General features: G+C 45.6%; 1 protein-coding gene across 3 annotated transcripts in view; it reads right to left on the bottom strand.

Annotated features, from left to right (window-relative positions):
• Positions 1-24502, bottom strand: part of CCHR1.PART0H19orf47 (chromosome chr1.part0 C19orf47 homolog) — a 1064431-nt gene that overhangs the window by 827000 nt on the left and 212929 nt on the right. For all 3 annotated transcript variants that reach the window (XM_044081485.1, XM_044081402.1, XM_044081316.1), the window contains one exon: positions 17620-17734. In XM_044081485.1, coding sequence (XP_043937420.1) covers positions 17620-17734 — 115 coding nt within the window. The remainder of the gene's footprint in view (positions 1-17619; positions 17735-24502) is intronic.

The following is a 24502-nucleotide window of genomic DNA, read 5'->3' as shown; positions in this document are numbered from 1 at the left end:
TCAGGGTACACCATAAACGAAAATAAATCACAACTTGTACCCTCTCAAAAATTAAATTCCTGGGTGCAAGCTTGAATACACCTGCCCAGATGACTTACCTTATGCCAGAAAAGCAAATTCAACTGGTAACTTACTTCAAACAGGTGGTCACAAAAACCCTGCTATCCACAAGACAAATTCTTCAAGCCTTGGGGTTCATGGCCTCCTGCATTCTTCTCATTCCATATGCAAGACTGCATATGAGGAACCTTCAGTGGTATTTAAAAAGTTTATGGAGTCAACATTGTCACAGCCTGCAAACAGATTCTTATTATACCTTGCCTGCAACTAGAGTTCCTGTGGTGGGCAGAGGTCTGCCACCAAAACAAGGGACTGCCATTCACTCCACCCCCTGCCGCCCAAACCCTAACTACAGACTCATCAGGCTATGCTTGGGGGGGATCATCTGGCAGGAAAATGCATTCAGGGTAAATGGAGCCCAAATCAAATGCACCTACACGTGAATCAGAAAGAGATGCTAGCTGTACAAAATGCACTGACAGCCTTCAAGGACTACCTTCATCCAGGACAACTAATGATAAAGACAGACAACACCACAGTTATGTGGTACATAAACAAGCAGGGGGGGTACACATTCCTACCCCCTTTGCAGACTAGCCATGGCATTGTGGAACACGGCCTTGACCCCTCAAATAAAATTTCAATCTCAATTCCTGCTAGGAAAGCTAAATACTCTGGCAGACAAACTAAGCAGAAATCTTATGGACCCACATGAATGGAAACTGGAACCACAAGTTTTCAACATGTGGACAAGCAAATGGGGGAGCTCAGACACAGATCTTTTTGCCTCTCCCCAGAACTATCAGTTGGACAAATTCTGCACAAGAATTCATCACAAAAAAGCTTGTAAAGTGGATATTCGATCATTCAGCTGGAAAAAACTCAGTCTATGCTTTTGTAGCCCCTGATATCCACTACTTCTGATTCGGAGGCCTCTACTGAGACCCATTCGGAGTCCGGTATGCCGCTTCGATTATGGAACCCGCGGATGTCTCTACCTTGGATGGGTCAGGAGCCTCTGTGCAGGCACCGGCTTCTGAGGGTGTTTTCAGGCCTACAGATTTGTATATTAGACTGACACCATCTTCAAAACTAAGGCCAAAATCTCGACCTATGCCTAAAACGCAGATGACTGGGGTAGATGTGCAGGCCCCTGTGCCTAAAAAATAAATGATCAAAATGGCTGAAAATTTAAATTACTCTGATCAGGGGTAGCCACCCCCCCCCCCCGCACTAAGAGGCCTAGGCAAGACATTGATTATGAATCTTCTGAACAGGATTCTATTTCTTCTGACTCTTCTAATGAACTGGAATTGTCTATACCTACTTATGAGGATTCCTTCTGCTTCTCCCCCTGAGGATTTTTCTTTTAGGGAAACTTTACATACCTTAAGGGAACATTTCCACTGGGAAAGTCAGGATTTCTCTGAATCTAAAGAGAGACATGGGGATTTCCTTCTTCTTGCTCAACATAGGCCTTTGACTATACCTCCTGTTCTAGACATTGTTGTTTATGTTTTTCAGAATCTAGTATGGCTCCTGATTCTCTGCCTCTGGCTCCTTGTAAGACAGACAGATACTACAGGGTTCCTGACTCCCTCAAATTCCTTTTCAAAAATCCTGTTTCAGATCCCGAAACCATTTCTCAGGGTCCCAAGGGCATTAAGGCTTCTACAGCTAAAAATCCTACCCCTTCTTATAGAGATTCCAGCGCGCTGGATAGATGGGGGTAAAAAAGTTTACACTTCTGCAACCTTGGCAATCAGGGCTTTAAACATGTTAATTTCTGACTGTGTGGAAAACAAAGATTTACAGGATTTATTGCATTCAGCTGAACAAGTTGGAAAACATACTTTGCAATGTGGTTTTGATTCTTTGGAGGCCTCTTGGAGGGCTGCTGTAACTGGGTCTGTGCTAAGAAGGCATGCTTGGCTCATAGAGCAAAATCTGCCTGATCATGTTAAAGCAAAATTGTTGGATGCTCCTTTACAACAGGACCGTCTCTCTGGTAAGAAGGCTGAAGAAGTTTTAAAAAAGATGGAAGATGAAGCTAAATCTATGCAAACTGTGAAATATTTCTTACAAGTGCAACCTCCAAGATTTAGTAGGCACTGGCCTACTAAGAACGGGTCCTTTCCAGTTCCTTCGAGAGCCACTCAAGTCAAACCCAGACATTCTAAAGGCTCTAGGTTTCAGTCACAAGGGACTTTCAGAACAAAACAATGGGGTGCCTCCTCTTCCAAATCTGGAAACAACAAGACACTTTCCTGTGGTAAGCAGTCTCAATGACTTCCCTTTGCACTTAGCCGCCCCTTTGGCGGGGGGGAACTGGCTCTTCATGCAAGAAACTGGCAACTTATAATCAAGGACAAATGAATTTTAAATATAGTATCCCAGCAATACAGATTTCATTTCCACAAGTTGTCAATTCCAAACGGATGGCCAGACCTGCTCCCAAATCAGTGGGCAGAGGTCCAGAAACTTTTAGTTATGTACTCACCATAACTTTAGATGTTTGGGATCCATCTCGCCTACATTCTGTACTGATGGGCTCGGAGCCGATCCCTCGGCTCCGACTCGGCACGCTATGCTATAGAGCGAGGCCTCTCATTGGCTGAGCTATTTCTTATCCCAGGATGCACCACCACTAATCCCCCAGATCTTGTTTGTCCGCCATTCATGCACACATACATAACTTGTTTATATAACATTGCCAGATGTTTCAAGATGAAACAACAGGATTCGGACCTTCTGATATCCTCTGATCTCCAAGGAAGGGGGAAGGAGGGTGGGTTATTGGGAATGTAGGCGAGATGGATCCCAAACATCTAAAGTTATGGTGAGTACATAACTAAAAGATGTTACGTGATCCTATCTCGCCTACATTCTGTACTGATGGGACAGCATCCCTAGCACCTAAATCCTGGGTGGCTCACTGGAAAACACTCCTGAGCACTGTGGAACCAAATGAAGCTCGCCCCCGAGATGCCACATCCAATATGTAGTGGGAAATGAAAGTGTGCGGGGAAGACCATGTAGCCGCAGCACAAATGTCACTAATGGCAAGCTTAGAATGGAATGCTGTTGAAGTAGCCATAGCTCTTGTAGAGTGAGCTTTGATAGAAGACGTAAGCTCTTTGTTAGAAGAGGAATAAACTTGAGTAATACAGTCCTTGATCCATTTGGCAATAGTGACCTTTGTGACGGCTTTGCCCAATTTATTGTCCGCAAGAGACACAAACAATTGGTCTGTTTTCCTTGTTTGTTTGGTCCTATCTAAATAAAAACGCAATTGCCTGTGGACATCTAATGTGTGGAATATGTATTCAGCTTTGTTTGAATACTTCGGAAAGAAGACTGGAAGTTCTAATGACTGTTGTAGGCAGAAACTGGAACAAACTTTAGGAACGAATGATGGATTTGGCCTGAGCGATACTCTATCTTTGTGAAAAACCAAGTATGGAGGTTTTACAGACAAAGCTTGAAGCTCTGAAACCCTTCTGGCAGAAGTAATTGCCACCAGAAAGGCAGTTTTCCACGATAGAAATTTTAAATCACATGTTGCTGCCGGTTCGAAGGGGGAGGAAGTTAAGGCGCGTAACACCACATCGAGATCCCATGGAAGAGCAGGATGAGAAATCAGAGGTCTTAAAAACGCAGCACCTTTCAAGAAGGTCTTATATAATCTGTTGCTCATTAAAGGTGGGTCTATAGATTCGTGAAAATTGGAAATAGCTGCCAATTGAACCTTAATGGTTGATACTGAAGAGCCTTGATTGAAAAGGGAGGTTAGAAATTTCAGTACTTCTGACATGGGAACAGTGATGGGATCAAGACCCCGGAGTTGAGCCCAAATAGCAAATCTTTTCCATTTGCTAGAATACAATTTCTTTGTAGCAGACTTGTGGGCCGAGGATAAAATGTGTACAACTTCTGGATCCAAGGTATGATTCCTGACTATAGTCAGAAGAGGAGGAGCCAAGCAGTCAATTTTAAGGTGTGTAGGGACTGGTGGAATAGTCCCATCTGATGAACCAATAGGTCTGGGATCAGATCCAGGAACCATGGACCTTCCAGTGCATATTTCCGAAGATAGGGGAACCATACCTGACGAGGCCAGTAAGGAGCAACTAGGATCATTTTGCTCCCCAAGAGACGCCTTTTGGATCACCTTGGGAAGGAGAGGAACTGGAGGGAAAGCATAACGCAAGCCGGTGGGCCACGGACAAGCTAGTGCGTCCATAGGGCTTTTCCCCGGAGCCGGGGTGAGGGAGAAGAACTTTTTGCATTTCGCATTCAGCGGGGTCGCGAAGAGGTCGCAACACGGAACTCCCCATTTGCTGAAGATCCGATTTGCAACTGAAAGGTTCAGAGACCACTCGTGTGGAGAAAGGATAGTTCTGCTCAGTCTGTCGGCTATCACATTGGACTTGCCTGGAATATGAGTCGCCACTAGAAAGCGTTTGGTTGACACTGCCCATTGCCAAACTCTCATGGCTGCCAAACTCTCATGGCCTCTCTGCAAAGAGGATAGGATCTGGTCCCCCCCCTGTTTGTTCAGGTACCAGACCACTGACATGTTGTCGGAGTGAACGGCAATTACGCCTTGAGGGAGATAATCGTGAAGGGCTTGAAGGGACAGAAGTAGCGCCCTCATTTCTAGGATGTTGATATGAAGTAGGGTCTCCTCCGAATGCCATTTGCCTTGGACTGACCTGCCCAGGGAATGCCCCCCCCACCCTATCTGGGAGGCGTCCGTGGTCAACGTGGCCACCGGAGGAGGTGGAACAAATGGTCTTCCCTGATCCAGATTGGAGGGCACCAGCCACCAGCGAAGGTCCCGTTTGCAGGTTTCCGTGATCCAGATGAGGTGACTGAGAGGGAGTTCCTGAAAGGACCACTGAGTTGAAAGAAGCCACTGGAGAATTCTCATGTGCAACCTTGCTAGGGGAACTAGAAGAACCGTGGTGGACATGGATCCTAATAGCTGTAGGACCAATCTTGCTGGGGCTTTGGATCTGGGAAGTAAGACACGAACTTGAGCTTGTATGGTTTGTATCCTTTCTGTAGGTAGATAGACTCGCATGTGGTTTGAGTCTATCTCTGCTCCGATAAATTTTATGCGTTGAGATGGCAGCAACACAGACTTCGGCCAATTGAAGGTGATTCCAAGGGAAGTGCCCAGTGATATCGTGGCTTGTAGGCTCCGCATTAGTAGATGCTTGGAGGTGGCAGTTAGGAGCCAGTCGTCTAGATACGGAAATACCTGGAATCCTAGACTTCTCAGGTGAGCAGTCACAACCGCCAAACATTTGGTGAACACCCTGGGGGCTGTGGTGAGACCAAAGGGCAGCCTTGAGGAACTGAAAATGACTGCCTCCTAGGCTGAAGCGCAGATGTCTCCTGGACGCTTGATGTACCATGATATGGTAATAAGCGTCCTTGAGATCTATGGAGCACATCCAAACACCTTTCTCCAGCAGTGGATGACCATTCGGAACTTGGACTTTTTGACTGAACGGTTTAGAATGCTGAGATCCAAAATGGGCCTCAAGTCCCCGGTCTTTTTTGGCACTAAAAAGAATCTTGAGTAAGTCCCTAATCCGATCTGGTCTGCAGGGACCGGTTGGATGACTCCTTTTTGCAGCAGGTTTAAAACTTCTGAGGCTGCAGTTTCCCGTTAACTGGGTGGCGGGTCCGGGATTTTTTTGGACTGAGGAGGAGAGTGAGAAAAGAGGATGGCGTAACCTCCGGCGATAATTCGAAACACCCATCGGTCCCGAGTGATACCTTCCCAGGCTTTTAGGTGCCTCGAAAGACGACTCCCGACTGGCTCCGGAGCTGCACAGTCGGGCAATCCCTCAGGGACTGTGAAAGGCTGAAGAGCCACGAAAGGACTCGCGGTCTCCAGTGTTGCGAGGGCCTCTGGGACGGCGTCTTCCGGAAGAATTTCCCCCTCCCCTGCCTCTAGAAGGGGGATCGTCCTGCTGTGAGGGGTAAGACTTTTGAGACCTACGGAACCACATTTTCCCTCCTCTTTTAGCCTAGGGGTAAGGCCGAAAGGGAGTGGAAAATCGTGCCCCTACGGCAGTCAAAGTCTTACCTTCTTGCTCGCAGCGGGTCAGTGTGTCCTTTACCTTGGGTCCAAACAATGAGGACCCATCAAAGGGGGCGTCGGCAAAGGAAGATTTAAAGGCCTCCGCAAAATGACACAGGCGGAGCCAGGCTTGTCTCCGTAGAGCAATGCCTGTACCTGCCGCTCTACTCGCCCCTTCGGCCGCATAAGAAATGAGCCTCATGGACGAGTTTGATATGGACGACAGCGTAGCCAGCTGAGAGCCAACCGTCTGGGCCAGCTGCTCAGGCAGGTTACCCAAGAGGGTATCTGAAAGTTCTTTAATCAGATCCCTCTGAAATCTGGTAAAGTGCGTAAGATAGTTCAGTGACCTTAATGTAAAGGCCGCTGAACTTAGGGTGCGCTTACCGTACCGATCCATGCTCCTAGACTCCTTATTAGGAGGATGGACGGACGTCGAAGCCTCTGCTACATCTTGCTGGGTAGCAGATGGCACCACCAAAGCATCTACAGCCGCACCTTTCGTTAGAAACTCTTTTTCCGGGGGTGCTGACAGGAACTTATTAGGACGAGCAGGCACCGGTTCCACAGAGTCTGGGTGTTCCCACGCCCTTCGACAGATCAAATCCAGGAGCTCGTCGAAGGGGGAAGACACCCAGGAGGCGGTGGGCTGAGCCTCGAAGGCCTTAAGGAACACCGACTCATCAGCAGAAGGGGGTTTGGATTGTCAGCCGCCTCGTTGTTTAAGGGCTTCCAGGATGTCTGCAAAGGAGACATCATCTGAGGACGACTTAGGGGACCCCTCTGCATCATAGAAATCAGTGTCTGATTTAAGAGACTCATCAGGGGAGTCAACGTGCTTCCTCTTGCACGATCTTTTCCTGGGACCTCCAGGAGGGGGGGAACCTCCAGTGGGGGTAACCTCAGGCCCCAGGGCTCCGCTGTCTAAGGACAGGGGGACTACCAAAGACCCAGTCTCAGTATGCAGGGAAGGAGCTGGGGAGACCGTGGAGGTAGCCAAGGAAGATTTGGCTAACGCACTCCTCATGGCCCTGAAGGCGGGACCACCAGAATCCTGGGAAGGTCCCACCTTCGTGGCCACAACGGTAGACGGTACCCCCGCAGCAGATGCACCAAGAGGTAGGCTTGGGATCGAATGCACCAAGAGGTAGGCTTGGGATCGAAAGCATCAGTCCCGAAGCGTCCCCCCCGGGGCCGACAGAAGAAGTCCACGTACCGAATTCCGACTCAAGAGCCGGAGTTGGAGTAAGGGTCGGGCCCGACCCGAAAACCTCCACCGTCTCCACCAGCACCGGCTCCAACGGTGCCGAGGCTGTTGGAGGAGGAACTATAGTAGCAGGGTGGACCATCGGCTCCGAAGCCAAATGGGCTGGAGCCGAAACTAACTTTTGAAACACCGGAGACTGGAAAAGTCTTAGGAGCACCCTGTCGATGTCCGAATCAGACATCTTGGAGGATCTAGATGACACCGATCTGGTCCGAACCGATTTCTCCATCGGCTCCATAGGGCTAGGGGACCGGCTCCGAATAGATTCGACCACTATCGGTTCCTATCGGTTCCGAGGGAGAACTCAAAACAATTTCCCTCGGTGCCGATGAGGACTTCGGCGCCAAAGGGGAAGAGTCTGAGCCGGCAACCCTCATCGTCTCCAAAATCAGTGGAGCCGATGAAGATGACCCGCCTCTCGATGTCCCAGTCCTCTGCTCCGAAATCAGAGGGGTCGAGACTGGAAGCATCGAGGCAGACCGTTCCACCCTCGGCTCCGAAGTCCGTGGAGCCGACGGAGAAGCCTGCCTAGTTTTTTTGGCAGTCGGTTCTGACATACTGGTCGGAGCCGACGCTTTTTTCTTTTTTGTAGGAGAGGAAGATAAAGCCTCCTCGAAGGAGGGTTTAATCAAACCTTTTAATATCAATTTATTCTTCCTCTCCTGGAGGACTCTAGCAGAAAAGGTGTGGCACACGCTACAGGACTCTTGTAGGTGCTTGGCGCCTAAACAAACGCACGAGGAGTGGTCGTCCGTTATGGACATTTTGTAACCACACCTCGCACACTTTTTAAACCCAGAGGGTCTATGTTCTTTAGACATGCTGACTAGAAGATTTTACCACAAAAAAAAAAACAATGAACAAGTTTTTTTTTGTTTTTGTTTTTTTTAAACAAACACAATAACATAGCACAAACACTGAAAATGAGGGTCAAGACCCTCTAACTTAAACAGGTACTTGACTCCTGGAAACGCAAGAAAACGCTAGATAGTAGAAGGAGAAAGGCCCCTCTAACTTAACGGGAAACCTTCCCTTAACGAAAAACACAATTTACCAACAAAATTTTGCCAAACACGCTCGTACAACAACAATAGCTGTTAAAACAGCTTTTGGGTTCAAAATATCAAAATTTCTGACAGGAAAAGTCTGAATAAAACAGTACTTAGCCCAGCCAAGTTTGAGACCAAGTCCTAGCTTGTAAGCGGCAAACGAGATCTGGGGGATTAGTGGTGGTGCATCCTGGGATAAGAAATAGCTCAGCCAATGAGAGGCCTCGCTCTATAGCATAGCGTGCCGAGTCGGAGCCGAGGGATCGGCTCCGAGCCCATCAGTACAGAATGTAGGCGAGACAGGATCACATAACATCAAGTACTTTCCCTCATGAGCATGGGGGCTATTCAACCAGTACCAGAAGAGGAAAAGGGACAAAGTTTCTATTCAAGACTTTTCCTGGTTCCCAGAAAATACAAATCATGGCGTCCAATCCTGGACTTATCTACTCTAAACACCTTTCTGGATATTCCAGAATTCAAGATGCTGACTCTTCACCAGTTACTTCCTATGCGAGGCAAAGATGCCTGGTTGGCAACTCTAGATTTAAAAAAAAGGCTTACCTGCATATCCCAATCAGGGAATCTTGCAAAATTGATACCTCCGCTTCAAAGCAGGCTACTTGCATTACAAGTTCTTTGCACTGCCCTTTGGCTCATCTACTGCACCCAGGATCTTTACAAAGTGCCTGGCTCCAGTAACTGCATTTTGCAGGCAAAGAAATATTCAAATATACCCATACCTGGATGATTGTCTAATTCAGGCAGAAAACATAAGCAGGGGGGTACACACGCTTACCCCCTTTGCAGACTAGCCATGGCATTGTGGAACATGGCCTTGACATATCAAGTACAACTACAAGCTCATTTCCTGCCAAGGAAGGGGAATACTCTGGCAGACAAACTAAGCAGAAATCTCATGGACCCACACGAATGGAAACTGGAACCAAGTATTTTCAACATGTTGACATGCAAATGGGGGAGCCCAGACATAGTTCTGGGGTGAGGCAAAAAGATCTATCAGTTGGACAAATTTTGCACAAGAACTCCTCACAAAAAAGCTTGGAAACTGGATGCTCTGTCATTCAGCTGGAAAAACCTATCAGTCTATGCCTTTCTCCCTCTGCCGCTGCTCTCCAAAGTTCTACTAGAAGTCAAACAGGACAAACCAAAAATTATTTTGATTGCTCCAGACTGGCCTCGCCAACACTGGTACCCACTCCTGTGCAATGTCACACCTTCCACCATGGCACCTGCCTCAGACACCTTACTGTCTCAGCAGAACAACCAAATTTGCACAGTCAGCTCCAAACTTTGAATCTTGCAGCGTGGCTAATCACCTAAATTCACCCTTGGCATCCCTCAGCAAACCTGTGATGGATGTCATTTTTGGAGGAGAGAGGGCCTAGTACTAGAAAATCTTATACTGACAAATGGAAAGGATTCTGTGCCTGGAATCAATCTCGAGGGATAAACACAGCAGTGCCCAACATTCCTCAGATTTTACAATAATTAACTGAGATGCTTCACAAGGGCCTGTCTTTCTTCCATAAAAATCCATGCCTCAGCCATTTCAGCTCATTACAACACAGAACCCTCCCCTCTTCTCTCATCCTCTGCTAAAGCAGCATCTCAGAGGGGCCAAAAACTTAAGACCACCCAGGAGAGCTCCAACCCCTGCCTAGGACCTCGATTTTGTAGTGGAAAAGCTCACTCTCCCTCCTTTCGAGCCAGCTGCTACTGCAGACTTAAAATTTCTCTCCTGCAAAACAGTCACTTCAGCTAGAAGGATTTCCAAATTACAAGCTCTTATGGCAGTGGAGCCTTTCATAATTTTTCATGCGGACAAGGCATCTCTCAGGACCAATCCATCCTTCATGCCTAAGGTGGTATCCAGTGTAGCTCTTAATCAGACCATTCATTTGCCAACTTTCTTTCCCAGTCCACAGAACAAGTGGGAGCGGATTCTGCATTCTTTAGATGTACACAGACAACTTAGATGTTACTTAAGCAGAACAAAATCTCAAAGAAAATCTGAACTGCTGGTGGCATTTGCTGCAGGGGCAGAGGGAAATGCTATTTCAAAGCAAACCATTTCCAAATGGATAAGCCATTGTGTTTGTTTCTGCTATATGCACCATGGAAAACCTATCCCATAGGGGATCAGATGCCATTCCACCAGGGCTGCATCTACTTCTGCAGCCTTTCTCAGAGGTGTTCTTACCAGGGACATTCTAGAAGCTGCTACCTGGAGCTCAGTTCATACGTTCACCAAACATTACCATTTACCACTATTCTCTCTCATTCCAGAGCTGGCTTTGCCACTGCTGTCCTTAAGGGGCTTATAGCTGGTCCTAATGCTGTATAATTCCCTCTACCCAACCATTGCTTTGGGAATCTACCCAAACGTAATGACTGCAGTAGTAAAACACGAAGAACATAGTACAGTTGTGTACACTTACCATAAATGTAGATGTTAGAGTGTATTCATTGTTGCAGTCCTGGTTACCCTGCCTCCAGCCCCCTATTTTTCTTCGGCTATACCTCTACTTTCTTTCACTATGCTGAAAATCCCTTTTGGTGTATTTGCTTTTGAGATTGGATGTATAATTTTTGTGTTTTTAATTTTATTTCTCCCCATTTGGGGGGCACCTGACATCTGGGGCAAGAAAAACTGATATAATGGCGTCGTCTGCATGTTTTATACCCCTGACATCATGGAAGAAGGGACAGCAACCGACGCAGGACCCAAGACTTTGTTAATCAGGCCAACTGAGTGGAACCTGCCAGCAGATTACCCAAATGTAATGACTGCAACAGTGAATACACTCTAGCATCTACATAGTGAGATAGTGTCTCTAGGATGTTACTTAAAAGGCAATGGCTGTCTACATAATGCAGTATCCTGCTGGGCATTTTTATTCTACCTTCATCTCAGGTACTCACTGTTACTTAAAAAGTACCAGTCATTTCATGAACATCAAGGATTAGTACACAAGGACACTGTATCCTTATGAAAAACCAAAAGAGGACAAGCCATAAGGGCTTAAAGCGCAGACACCCATCTTTTAGAAGTAAAGGCTAACAAAAGTGCAGTCTTCTAAAACAAATGTTGCCAGGAAGCTGAAGCTGCAGTCTCAGAAGGAGCCAGTCAGTGACCCCCCCCCCCCCAAAAAAAAAAAAATTAAGATGCTAGGAAGGAGGAAAGGGCTTCCTGGGAGGCCTAATATGAAGGATGCCTTTAAGGAATTGTTTAGCCTCAAAACTAGAAGCTTGAGGAAGAGATAAAGGCAGACAAGCAGAGATATCTGATAAATGGGCTCTAACAGAAGAATAAGAAAACCCAGCATTGAGCAATTCACACAAAGTCAGAACTAAACGAGTAATCAGAGAAAGTGGATCCAGGTTTCAAGAAAGACACCAAAACAGAAAACCTCTTCCATTTGGAAACATAGGATTTCCTAGTATTGGGTTTCGTGGCCTCCTGCAGGACCCTAAGCAAATCCTCAGGAAAAAAATGTGCATGTGGAACCACAATCCTATCACCCACAATGTCAGTTCAAGAGTAAAGAGGTGGGGATGGATGAGAGACCCCTTTGTCCTGTGTGAGTAGGTCCACTCTGTGAGGTAACTTGTGATGACTGTCCTTGGCTAAATGCAGAAGGAACCAATGCTGTCGCGGCCAAAAAAGGATTCACCACCAAGAGTTTAGGAGCATCCTTTTGAATTCTGAACAGGACTTTTGGAATGAGGAGAAGCGGAGGGAACACAAAGAAACACCCCCTTCCACGAAAAAGATAGGGCATCTACTTTACAAACCAGAGGACCTGGGACACTGGCACAAAATAGAGGAGGAAGTTGTCTGTTCAGAAAGGTGGCAAATAGATCTACTTGAGAAGTACCCCACTGGTGGACAATGTCCAGAAAACATCCCTGTGAAGCATCAATTCATGGGACTGCCACAATGTTTAGACCGGAGGGAATGTAAACTGCCTGAAGAGTCACTGGATACTGGGCAGCAAGATCCCATACCAGGAGTGCCAACCGGCAAAGACAACACGATCTTCTTCCCCCCATTTGTTTACATACCACTCACTGTGGTACCGTCTCTAAGTACCTTGAGAGGTCCTGGGGAGAAAAAAGGATAAAAAAGACTGAAGCACCAGCAGAAGAGCTCATCTCTGACACGGATATGATCTTTCAGTTGAAGATGTGACCACAACCCATGCACCATTAGGTGGCCAAAAGCTACTCCCCATCTCACATCTGAAGCACCTCTAAACAGCTCCCGAGAAGGAAGAGGGGGGTGAAAATAGTGCCCTGGATTTACAGACAACTGCTGGATTCATAAATGAAGTTCCTTCTTGAGACGAGGTAGAACTACAAATTCTAGGGGATGCACATGTTGAAGCCAAACTGACTTCAGGAATCACTGAAACATTCTCATGTGGACTTTGGCCAGAGGAAGCATAGGGATGGTGGATGCCATGAATCCCACAGCTCTCACAAATTTTCTGGCTGTAACAGAAGCTAGAGGAAGAATTTGAAAGAAAAAATAGAGTGTCAAGGCCTAGGAAGGAGACAAGGATGCCAGTATAGGTGCCATCTGAATCCTGCACCCAAGAAAAAAGTGGTCCTGAGGAATTGTCAGAAAAGACTTTTTTGAAGGTTATTGCTAACCCCAAACTTTGCAGAAGGGAAATGGCAAAATGAAGATTTTTCAACAGGATCTCTGGAGAGGATGCCTGAAACAGGAGGTAGTCCAAGTAAAGAAATACTTGAATCCCCTGAATCCCACAAAAGCAATCACAGGAGGAAAGGCATTTCATGAATACCCCTGGGGCAGTAGAAAGGCCACTGAGCACAGCAGAGAACTGAAAATGCCACAAAGCAACAGAGAAATGCAAAACCTTCCTAAAAAGGGAATGGACTGGAATATGGAGATAAGCATCCTTGAAATCCAGAGACACCATGTAAACATGAGGAAGCAAAAGAGGGAGCAAAGTGTGAAGGGACAATATTCGAACAGGAGCACCTTCAGAAAAGTGTTCAGATGAGAGAGGTCTAGAATTTTTCTCCAAGTACTCTGTTTTTGGGGTACTAGAAACAGCCTGGAGTAAAACCCCTTCCCCCTTTGGGACACAGGCACCTCTTGAATAGTACAGAGTCGAAAGGTCCCGAAGCACTAATGGAAAGATAGTTGTTCCTGAGGGGGCTGAGAAACACTCATAAATGGTGGAAGGGGTTTCCAAACCATGAAATATCACTAATGAATAATGGACAGGAACCAGGAATCACGAGTAATCTGTAGCCAAACCGGAAAACAGAAAGGCAAAGAGGAAAGTGGCTGGGAAGAATAGGATAGTCGGACAGCACCTGGCTTATCTGGAAAAGGACATTTCTGAGACACTTAAGTCTGAGTTACCTTAGCAAGAGGAGCCCACAAGCCACCCTTTTTGCCCTTAGGAGGAGGGTGAGACTGCCTGCAAACAAAGGCTGGCTTATTGGGGTAGTTTCTAACAAATTTAGGTATATGAGAAATAAACATGTTTAAGTTCCTGTACAGCTTTGCCCTTATCCTGAAAAAACTGAACACAACAGCAGCAGCTCCACCAAACAAGTGTTTATCAAGAGGGGCATCTATCAACTAAGCCTTAATACCATCAGGCAAAGGTTGAAGCTGAAGCCAAGAATACCTCCTTAATCACTGACAAAAGCAGCAGCCCTAGAGGAATCATCTGCTGCATCACAACTACACTTGATAGAATATTGAACCACCTGAGAAAGGAAGTTCCCAACAGGGAAAAAGCAGAAGTGTGACCCTCAGAGTGTAAAAGATCAGAAATAATCTGACAAGCCTGGGATAGGAGAGCCAAAACGTAACAGGAAATATGGGTCTGACAATTAATAGTACTAAAAGGCAAGGTAGCAGAGGTGTAAACCTTCCAGCTTAGCATTTCCATGGTTCTGCTATCTTTATTAGAGGGCAGTAACTTAGGAGAAGGAAGCAATTCAGAGGGCTTGTCAGAAGCTACAGACATCACCGAGGGTCAGCAGGACAGTTGTACAAGAATGTGCAGTCCTCAGGCACCCTACAAAATCTATCAGGTTTCTTGGGCTGAGAGTCTACAGCCTTAGAAGCATTAGAAACAGCATCCAACAAGGAAGTCAACACAGGTGGAACAGCAGAAGGTTTAGGAGAATCTACTTGCAACAACTTATAGTATCTTATGTACCTCAGAAACTTGAGCACAATCCCATTTAAAGATCCCCATCATCCTGGAGATCTTGTCCCCAAAAGAAATCTCTTCAAAGGGAGCATCAGGACTGGTGGATTCTTCTTCCTCTGATCCACAGTTGAAAGGAGAAGGGAATCTGAGAAGAGTAAGCAACGCATTCCTCATCCAAATCCAGCTCCTCCTCAGAGGAATCCTGTTCCCTGGGTGTTTTAGGGGAGTAGAGAACCAAATGGGGGCTGGAACAGAAACTCTCCGAGGAGGTTTCAATGTAATCAAAGCACTAATCCTGAGTGAAGGCCTGCCATTCACTCTGTGAATCCTTCGGAGCAGAAGAACTTTTTATTCAATGGCATGTCCAACTTAAATTTGGAAGGCTATGACCCAGGACGGCATTCAATGACAGCAGTAGGGACTTCTTCTCTGACTAATATTTGAGGGACACCTCCTAGGCCCCTCGGAAATAATCAGCAATGGCTCCCTCTGAAATGCATGTCTGCAAAGCCTCCTTGGACATGCTGAAAGTCCGATCCCTGCCAGCCTCCAACCCGGTCACTGCAGAGGGATGCAAGACCAAGCTGTCTGAACCTCCAGGCATTCACTAGCCTTGGAAGAGATGTCCAGCAGAAGCTGAACAGCAGGAGATTCCCACCTAGGCTTCTTGGCCTTCTTCACTGATGGCAGTCCCTAGGAACAGGAACTACCCTAAATAGTGGCTTTTGCCAGCAGCTTAAGACACTGATTTTTAAGATAAAGTGCCAAAGACAATAGTCTACTAAGAAGGGTTTTAGGTACAAAAGCTTAATAAATGGAATAGGACATTTGACAGTGAGAGGCACCCAACCAAAAAAAGACATTGGTCGTGGTAGACTTTAAGGGGAATCTGTCTTCCACAATGGCATTTACTCTTCTTGGATGACATGAAACCCCACAAGCACCAATAAAAAAAGATAAGTAAAAAAAGAACCCCAATGGGGCACTTAGCTGCAACAGCTTGGTGAACCAGCAACAGAATGGGTGTTCAAATTGATGATCATGCAATGGCATTTAGAACGGCGACAAAGAAGTTCTGAGGATGGGATGTCCGGATGTCACCTTTATGCCCTACGCTATGCAAGGAGCATATATGGCATATACCTTAAAGCAACCTAAAGGCTTTGGTACATTGGCCAGACGTCATGCTGCCCCTAGCAGAGGATCCCTAGTTGTAAAGAATACTGCAGCAGTGAAACGGAAGAACACCTGTTAACATCCATCAAGAGACCAAGTCTGGAAAAAAAATAAGGAACTAAGTGACCTGGGAAAACATTAAAACAGCAACTATAAAAGGCAAACACTGGAAACAAACACAAAATAGCCTGGGTCTGTCATCTCTTCGTGGCTGGCTAGATGCACAGCTCAAGACATCTGATCACAAGCCCTTAACAGCAAAGGCTTGGAGGTGAAGAGAGAGGGATTTGCTACACTAGGAACCCACCTTGGGCGGGCTAAGTCCTGCAGGTCTTGATCCTAATGGTAAAGCAAAAGAATTTCATTCTCAGACCTCTTGCTCTTTTCCCAACTATGCTAGACTCTCTCAACTATGCTCTACTCAACATTTGTGCAACATGTGGTTCCTTGCCTAGACTGTATTACACTTCCACAGATTTATTAACATTCATGGCAGTACTGTATTGGAATACTGCAGAAATTTTTGGCAGATCCTCTCTACAAGTCTGTAGCTCATTTCCAAAAGAAGTGCCTTGTTACACACATCCATGAAATTTCTCATAACACACAGTGCTGCTAACAGTTCCTTTTCTAAATTAGTATAGTACATTTTGAAATTTGACATGGACAACTGGTCAGTTCTACTGGGGGTGGGAGGTTGGCGTTAATGGTTAAGGTGCTTACCTAACAAACGCAAGGTGCAGGGTTTGATTCTGACATGGGGTAACTGACCAGGCTTAAAATGGCCCATTAGGGCAGTTAGCCTAGTATGAACCTATATCTTTGGGGTGGGAGGGTGGCTTAATAGCTAAGGTGTTTGCCTTACAAACACAAGGTGCAGGGTTTGAGTCTCACAAGGGATAATTGGCTAGGCTTAAAATGGCTCGCAAGGGTAGTTAGCTTAGTACTAAAAACTATAAAACTAAACTATGAATAACAACCCCTACAAAATTCTGACTGGCATTTATCTACAACACAAGTGGAATGTAAACGTATTTTAAGGCTGCTAATTCTTTAACCAGTTTACTGCACATTTCAAAACTCTTCTTACTCATAGCTCTATCCTATGCCCCAAAAGATAAATCTTGCAAGATACTTTTACATTCTTAGAAACTTACATGACGGCGGACTATCTTGTAGCTTTCACACTGGCATAAATGTTCTGCCTTCCTGAGTATTTGGCTTCAATCCTTCTGACATGAGAATATGATCCATGTACTTTGGATATCATTCTTGCTATACATTTGTTTTTATTTATCCTGCAATGGCGCTTAGTTTATTTTCCAGATGCATCAGTCTCCTGCCATGCTCTTCTTGTGTCTATAACTCCATACCGTCATCAATAACATTTACAAAACCTTCTCAGCTTTCAATAATTTTGCAATATCTCTATGGAATATACGTGGTGCTTGTGAAATATGAAATTGAAGTCTAATACCCCATTTGGAAGACATATTTAAATGCACACAGCACTGAGCTTTCTTCATCTAGCCTCATCTGCTATAATCTGTGGTCTGTATAATATTGGGAAAAACCTTCATGTGGGATTGTTGTGACCACTCCCTTTAAATGCAACCAATGGTCAATGTTCTCTACTAATCACTTTATTTAGAGCTTGTGGACCAATATAAATGCTTGTTAAAAAAGTAAAACTTAAGATGTACTTTAAACATTTCCAATTAGAATGAGGATTTTTTTTACCTGTTTATATGCAACTTTGGCATGCTTCAATATTGCAATAGCATCTCCAACCACATCAATCCCCAACTCATGCAGGATTTCTTTGTTTAGGTCCATCAGCATACTCTTCTGGATCCTAAACATGGAAAAAGTGAAAACAATTAACCTAGATTCATGCAAATTTCTAATTAATGCATCCAAGAGACTTATTTTTAAATAATGTTCCCTTCTGCGACAATCTTGGCACAGATAAGTCAGCACTAAAAATTAAAAGCACTACACCCTCACTCCCCACTGGCCCTTGTTTTCAATTAAGGATTTCCCAATATTATTCTAGCATGTCCAAAGGTCAGTTGTCAATCTCCTCTCCGGTCCAGCTGGTGAATCTGGGAATCTTGAGGCAATGTTATAACTGCCTCATGTACACAGACAACCCTCTCCTCCTCCCACATAACACAAATACTTGCGAGAGATGCAGCTATTTAGCCAAACTGGAGGCTGAGCTCTCTCAACTCAGGACTGGCAAGACCAGACAGGAGGAGAAGGCAACTACACACACCACAAAACCAGCCTCACATAATGCTACCACTCCACTGAATCAAACACATAAACACACAGAGACATACTCGAGGCTCTGAGTAAAATTTACCTAAACAGCAGAGGCCTCCAAAGCAGACACTCAAACAACTGCTACCTCAAGACACCCCACAAGCAACACATAAACCACAAAAGCAGTGTGCAAAGCAGTCACAGTCCTTAAGGCCAAATACAACACCAAACATACTTGTCATAGGTGACTCCATAGTCAGACACACTGACGTCCCACTCACCAGGCTGAACAAGGAGAGGGTCACAGTAAGCTGCCCATCGGGCGCTAGAATCCGCCACATAACACAAGCACTCGGGTCATTCCACGGCAAGTACAAATATGACACAGTCATTGTCCATGCTGGTGTGAACGACCTGAGATGTACCTCCCTGGACTACATGAAAAGAGACATAGAGGAGCTCTCTGATTATGTAGCCCAGGCAGGTATGACCCTAACCCTGAGCAGTATCCTTCCTTCACCAAGAATGATGCCACAATATAGAGACAAGATGATCAGCTTTAACAATTGGCTTAATGTCTGGTGTCATTCAAAGGGGATCCAGTGTCTGTCTGCCTGGGATGACATGCTTGACAAGCCACGCTGCCAAGGGATGGCTTGCACCTGTCACCCTGGTATTCGGATATTGGCTAAGGCTCTTGCCACCCCATAGTGCCTTTTTAGGCAAGGCTCAAATTCTAAACCTACCACCCTAGAAAACAAAATGGGAAGAAACTGAGGGTAATGCTGCTCAATGCCAGAAGTCTAAATCTCAAAATGCACGCACTCGAGGCCCTTCTCAGTATGGAGAACATCGATGTCTGTGCTGTAACTGAAACCTGGTTCAAGGCTCCTGAGAGCACCCGGCACTATTAGCTTTTACCTCATATCATGCCCGCCCCAAAACCCAGACCACACCACAAAAGGAGGGGTGTATCCATATTCATAAAGGATACCCACACCTCCAGGTTGGTGGCAACGCATGAAGCTCGGAAACCATCCAGGTGCAACTAACCATAGGCAAAACTGCTCTACAAATTGTAGCATGCTACAGGCCACCCTCTCAAACTCAGGAACCCCACACAGCCTTCCTGAAGACACTGGAGGGTATAAATGCATCTCCAAACACCATCATATTGGGTGACTTCAACTACCGAATATAGACTGGGAACATTACTCAAGCCCTAACTTTCTAGCCCAACGGTTCCTGGAGTTCATAAATTCAAATGCCATGGAGCAGCTAGTCACTGTTCCCACGAGAGGAGAAAATATACTAGATCTCATTGTCGCAAACATGGGGACAAAATGCTCCACACCGGAAGTATATCCCTCATTGGTGAGATCTGATCATAAACTAATCTCACTGGAAATCCACATCCCGCCCCCACCCCAAACAAAAAAGACCATAGTGAAGAACTTCTCTAAAGCAAACTTCACACTACTCAAGACTGGTGTGGTATCCTTCAAGGCCCCTGAGCCAGTGGAAACCACAACCCAAGCTGCGGAAGCCCTTACAAATGCCTTCTATGAACACCTCCAGGACTGCATGGATCAGGCAATCCCAAATAAAACCAAGACTCTTTCCACAAAGGGCAAACATCCAGTCTGGTGGACCCCAGCCATTAACAAACTTTACAATAAGAGGAGAAAGCTATTACATGACAGAACAAAATCCATAAAAGGAAGTCACCCTGATCATTATTAGTAAAAAAATACGAGCACTCATAAAATCAACTAAGGCCAATTTTGAGAGAAAAACTGCCATGGATTCAAAGGACAATCACAAGGCCTTTTTCAGCTATGTTAGGAACCTGGGTGGAAACTCCCAGATATGCTCAGAATTAGTCCAAAATGATACAAAAATCACTGAAACCACAGACATTGCCAACATACTGGCAGACAGGTTCAGTGCAAACTTCACCCCCCTCTCCCCCCCTAAAGGAGAGATAACTATCCCAGCCGAGTGTAGCCTCCCGGACATCTCAAATGCGCAGGTGAAAGCTGCTCTCTCTAAAGCTAAAAACACAGCATCAATGGGACCAGATGGTGTCCCCGGCTGTGTGCTACACGAGCTAAATGAGGAATTAAACCCGCACATAAGGCAGCTGTTTAATCTCAGCCTTACCAGAGGATACGTGCCCAAGGAGTGGCGTACGGCAACTGTGGTCCCACTCCACAAAGGCGGCGCCTCTACGGACCCTGGTAATTACCACCCCATAAGCTTAACAAGTCTAGTCTGCAAAGCTATGGAGAGGATCATAATGGAGCTTATAAACAAAGATATAGGAGACTTGCAGACATTAGACCCGACCCAGTTTGGCTTTGTCAAGGGAAGATCATGCCTTTTGAACTTGGTCGACTTCTTCGAAACAGTCACCAAGGCCATTGATGAGGGAAAGGCAGTCCATACAGCCTACCTTGACCTTGCAAAGGCTTTCGACACAATACCCCACTCGGGTATTGTAGAAAAACTTACCAGCTTAAATGTAAACCCATATGTCACAAGATGGGTTGCAAACTGGCTTAAGGACAGAACCCACAGGGTTAGAGTTGCTGGTGCTATGTCAGACTCCAAGCCGGTCACAAGTGGTGTCCCACAGGGCTCGGTCCTTGGCCCCCTATTGTTTGGCATCTACTTCTCAGAAGTACAGGCCAACATGGGAGGACTTTGGCTGACAAAGTTTGCAGACGACTGCAAACTGGGCACCATAGTGGAAAGTGCATCGGACACGGATATCCTTCAGAAGGGACTCACGGAAACAGATAGCTGGTGCCAGAGCCATGGCCTGAAGTTAAGCGCCACAACTCTATAGCCATACCCGTCGGGAAAAACAAGGTAACCCCAAGCTACCATATAGGTGGCAATCCACTAAGCACAGAAGAGGTTATCAGGGACCTGGGGACCCAGGTTGACAGTGGCCTTTCTTTTGACACTCACGGTGCTAAAGTGGTTAGAAAGACCTTCTACACTGCCCACCTGATCATGAAGGGATTCACATCCAGATCTAGTGAGGTCATTGTTCCCCTGTACTCTTCACTTATCAGACCAATGATTGAGTACAATGCCCCATTCGGGATGTATTTCACCCATCTGCAGCAATTGGAGAGACCCCAAAAGTTCCTCACCAAAAGGATAAAGGGACTCCAAAATCTGTCATATGCTGCCAGATTGAAGAAACTCCAGCTCTATTCAGTCGCATACTGTCTGCTCAGAGGTGACATGTGCCTGACATACAAGGCCATGTCCAACCCGGAATTAATGGACATGCTCCACCTCAAAAAATCCAAATCCACCAAAACCACTAGAGCAAGCGACTTAAACCTTAGCACGGATATAAATAGGACATGCTGGAGGGATAGATTTATCACTCAGAGACTCCCTATGCTGTGGAATAAAATCCCGGTCCATGTGAGGCAGAGCACCTCGCTGACTCTGTTCAAGAGAAATCTAGACCTGTGGATGGGAGATCGTAGGTTTACCCCGAGATTCATCTCTGTGTCACTGCTGGACAGAGGCACAACAAACTAATGGGCACAAAATTTGGGCTAGGCTTATAAATGCCTTAGGGCAGATAGCCTAGTATAAACCTATGAACCTATGAACCTATAAGGAAACTTAGCTTATGTATTTTCCTAAGAAGCTCAGTCTTACTAGGTATCCCCCCCCCACCAGCAGAAGGCAACACTGGAGAATATATTTATTTTTTTATTTAACATTTGTTTACCAGGAAAGTCAGACTTGGAACAAAGCCGATTTTCAGTGGAGGCCCGGGTAGAAACGCTCCAGATGCAAGTCTTTGTAATGTGGAAGGAAATCAGAGTACCTGGAGAAAACCCACACGGATGTAGGGAGGACATGCAGACCCCACACAGAAGGCACTCCAGCCAAGAATTGAACCGGAGAACCTCTTACTGTGAGGTGACAACACTACCACTGCACCATCTATAGTATAGATATGACATCTACTTAATGACTATTACAAAACTAAGGTACTTTGAAAAGATGCAGAGAGAAAAAAGGAAAACACAAGTTTCTAAAATGTGCTTACTTTACTTTCAAAAGTGAGATTTACAATGCAAATAGTGGCAGAAATCCAGACTTCATACAACATAAAGCACTTCACCCTACTACTTCATCATATTTCACACAGACGTTAAACAAAATGTATCTATGTATTTGAAAGATCTGAAGTGCATCTGAACTAAATCCAAGGCATCCACTGTTTTTTTTTTTTTTTTTTAAGTATATTTTAAGCTTGCACTGCACTTAATCTAGGCTGTTTGGCATTACTTGAGCACGAAAACCAGCCAGTCTACATTAAGAAGGCTCTCCTGCACTCTTGTGGCAGATGTGGATAACCGACCCTTCTGAAGAGGACTGCTGGAAAAAGGTTCAGTTCTGGGCTTTCCTATTGCTTAATGTGTGTTAAAACTGTAACTTTGCTCGTGTTTATGCATAGATGCACATCACAATGCGATGTTTAGCACTGTCCTATATAGATGTGAATGCTTAGAAACAATTTTCCCTTGATATCTACTAGAGAACACTCCTTAGTTCCACTGCCTCTCTGTGCGCAACACAGATGTGCATTGCTGCCTTGTGAGTAACTCAGTTGTTCACTCTGAGGCATTGACGCAGTCTTCCACCCTTAGCCCTCCACAGAATAGCCACCTTTGTTGGTCTGACAAGCAAACCCTGGTCCATCTAGCCCATCCCCACTGGTTACTACAACATATACCTGCCATAATGGACATACAGTTTCCCACCATTTCTCCAGCCAGCCTGACTGACATGGGCATCCTGAGGCAATGTAGCAACTGCCTCATGAATACTGACAACCAATCACTCCTAAAGCAAGCAAACAGCATGTGAGAGCTGTAACTATACCATGAAATTAGAATCAGTCCTCTCACATAACAATAGACAAGACAAACAGGATGTCAGCACACAGCTCCCCTTCCACACAAGATAAGGTCAAGACACAGACCCACACACACACAGAGGTACTCACTAACAGCTTACCAACAGACCAGACACCTCCCAAGTGCAAACATACACATACTGGTAGATGAAGAGACTCCACCACTACACAACACACATATTACAGTGTCTCAACAATTAAGCCCCTAAGGCAAAACACTGCAAAACCTAATGTTCTGGTCATAGGCAGCTCAGTAGTGAGACGCAGATGTCCCCCTCACCAGGATGAAAAAGTTCATGGTCAGATGCCTGTCAGATGCCAGGATCCATTAAGTCACGCACGCACTCAAGTCGCTCAGCAACAAGTACCGCTATGACTCTGTCATAGTACATGCTGATGTCAAAGACAAGTACCACCTCTCTGGACTATATGTTGCCCTTCATATAGTCCAGACAAGAAGTACCTCTCTGGACTATATGAAGGGCAACATGACCGAACTCATACACTGTGTTCCAGGCAGGTATGTCCCTAGCCCCAAGGGGCATTCTACCTTCACCTAAGATGATGTCACAATACAGACAAAAAATGACTGATTTCAATAATTGGCTTAGCTTTTGGTGTCAATCCAGTACCTGTCTGATGGGAAGACATGGTCTACAGTCCATGTTGTTTTTGCCAGAGATGGCCTTCACCTGTCTCCTCCAGGCTTTCAGATACTGGCAAAGACACTTGCCTCACCCATAGTGCTTTTTAGGCAATATCCAAACAACAAAACTTCCGACACAAAGAAATCCACTAAAGACAAACTGAAGGTCATGCTGCTTAATGCTAGGAGTTTAAACAGTAAACTGCACTCCCTGGAAGCACTCCTCACCTTCAAAGATGCTGATGTTTGTGCAGTCACTGAGACTTGGTTCAAGGCCACAGAGCACTCCAGCCTTACAAAACTATAATGCCTTTCACACATTCAGACCCCAAAACAAGCGTGAAAGAACCAGAGGTGGAGTTGTATCCATCTTCATTAAATCGAAATACACCTCAAGAGACTGGTGAAACAACAGTACAGTACAACTCTCTTGAGTTACTCCAGGTCCAATTAACTACAGGTAAAATACCTCTCTACATCACCGTTACCTCCAAGTCCCCCTACCATGAACCAGGAGTATCATACTGCCTTATCTGGACTTGCTAGAGTCACTCAGTATACAGCCAAACATCTTGGTCATGGGAGATTTCAACTATCCTTCCATTGACTGGGCAACTTACATGAGAACAAACAGGATCGCTATGAGGTTCCGGGAGTTTGTTAATTCAAATGCCCTGGAACAGTTGGTCTGCACCTCCACAAGAGCTCAAATGCCCTAGACTAGTACTCACCAACATGGTTTGGGTCCA

The sequence above is a fragment of the Protopterus annectens genome, chromosome 1.part0 (assembly GCF_019279795.1).
Source record: "Protopterus annectens isolate FY-2018-M chromosome 1.part0, PAN1.0, whole genome shotgun sequence".
NCBI classification, from domain to species: Eukaryota; Metazoa; Chordata; order Ceratodontiformes; family Protopteridae; genus Protopterus; species Protopterus annectens.
The sequence above is the reverse complement of the archived record's forward strand: the minus strand, read 5'-3'. Positions and strand labels throughout refer to the sequence as shown.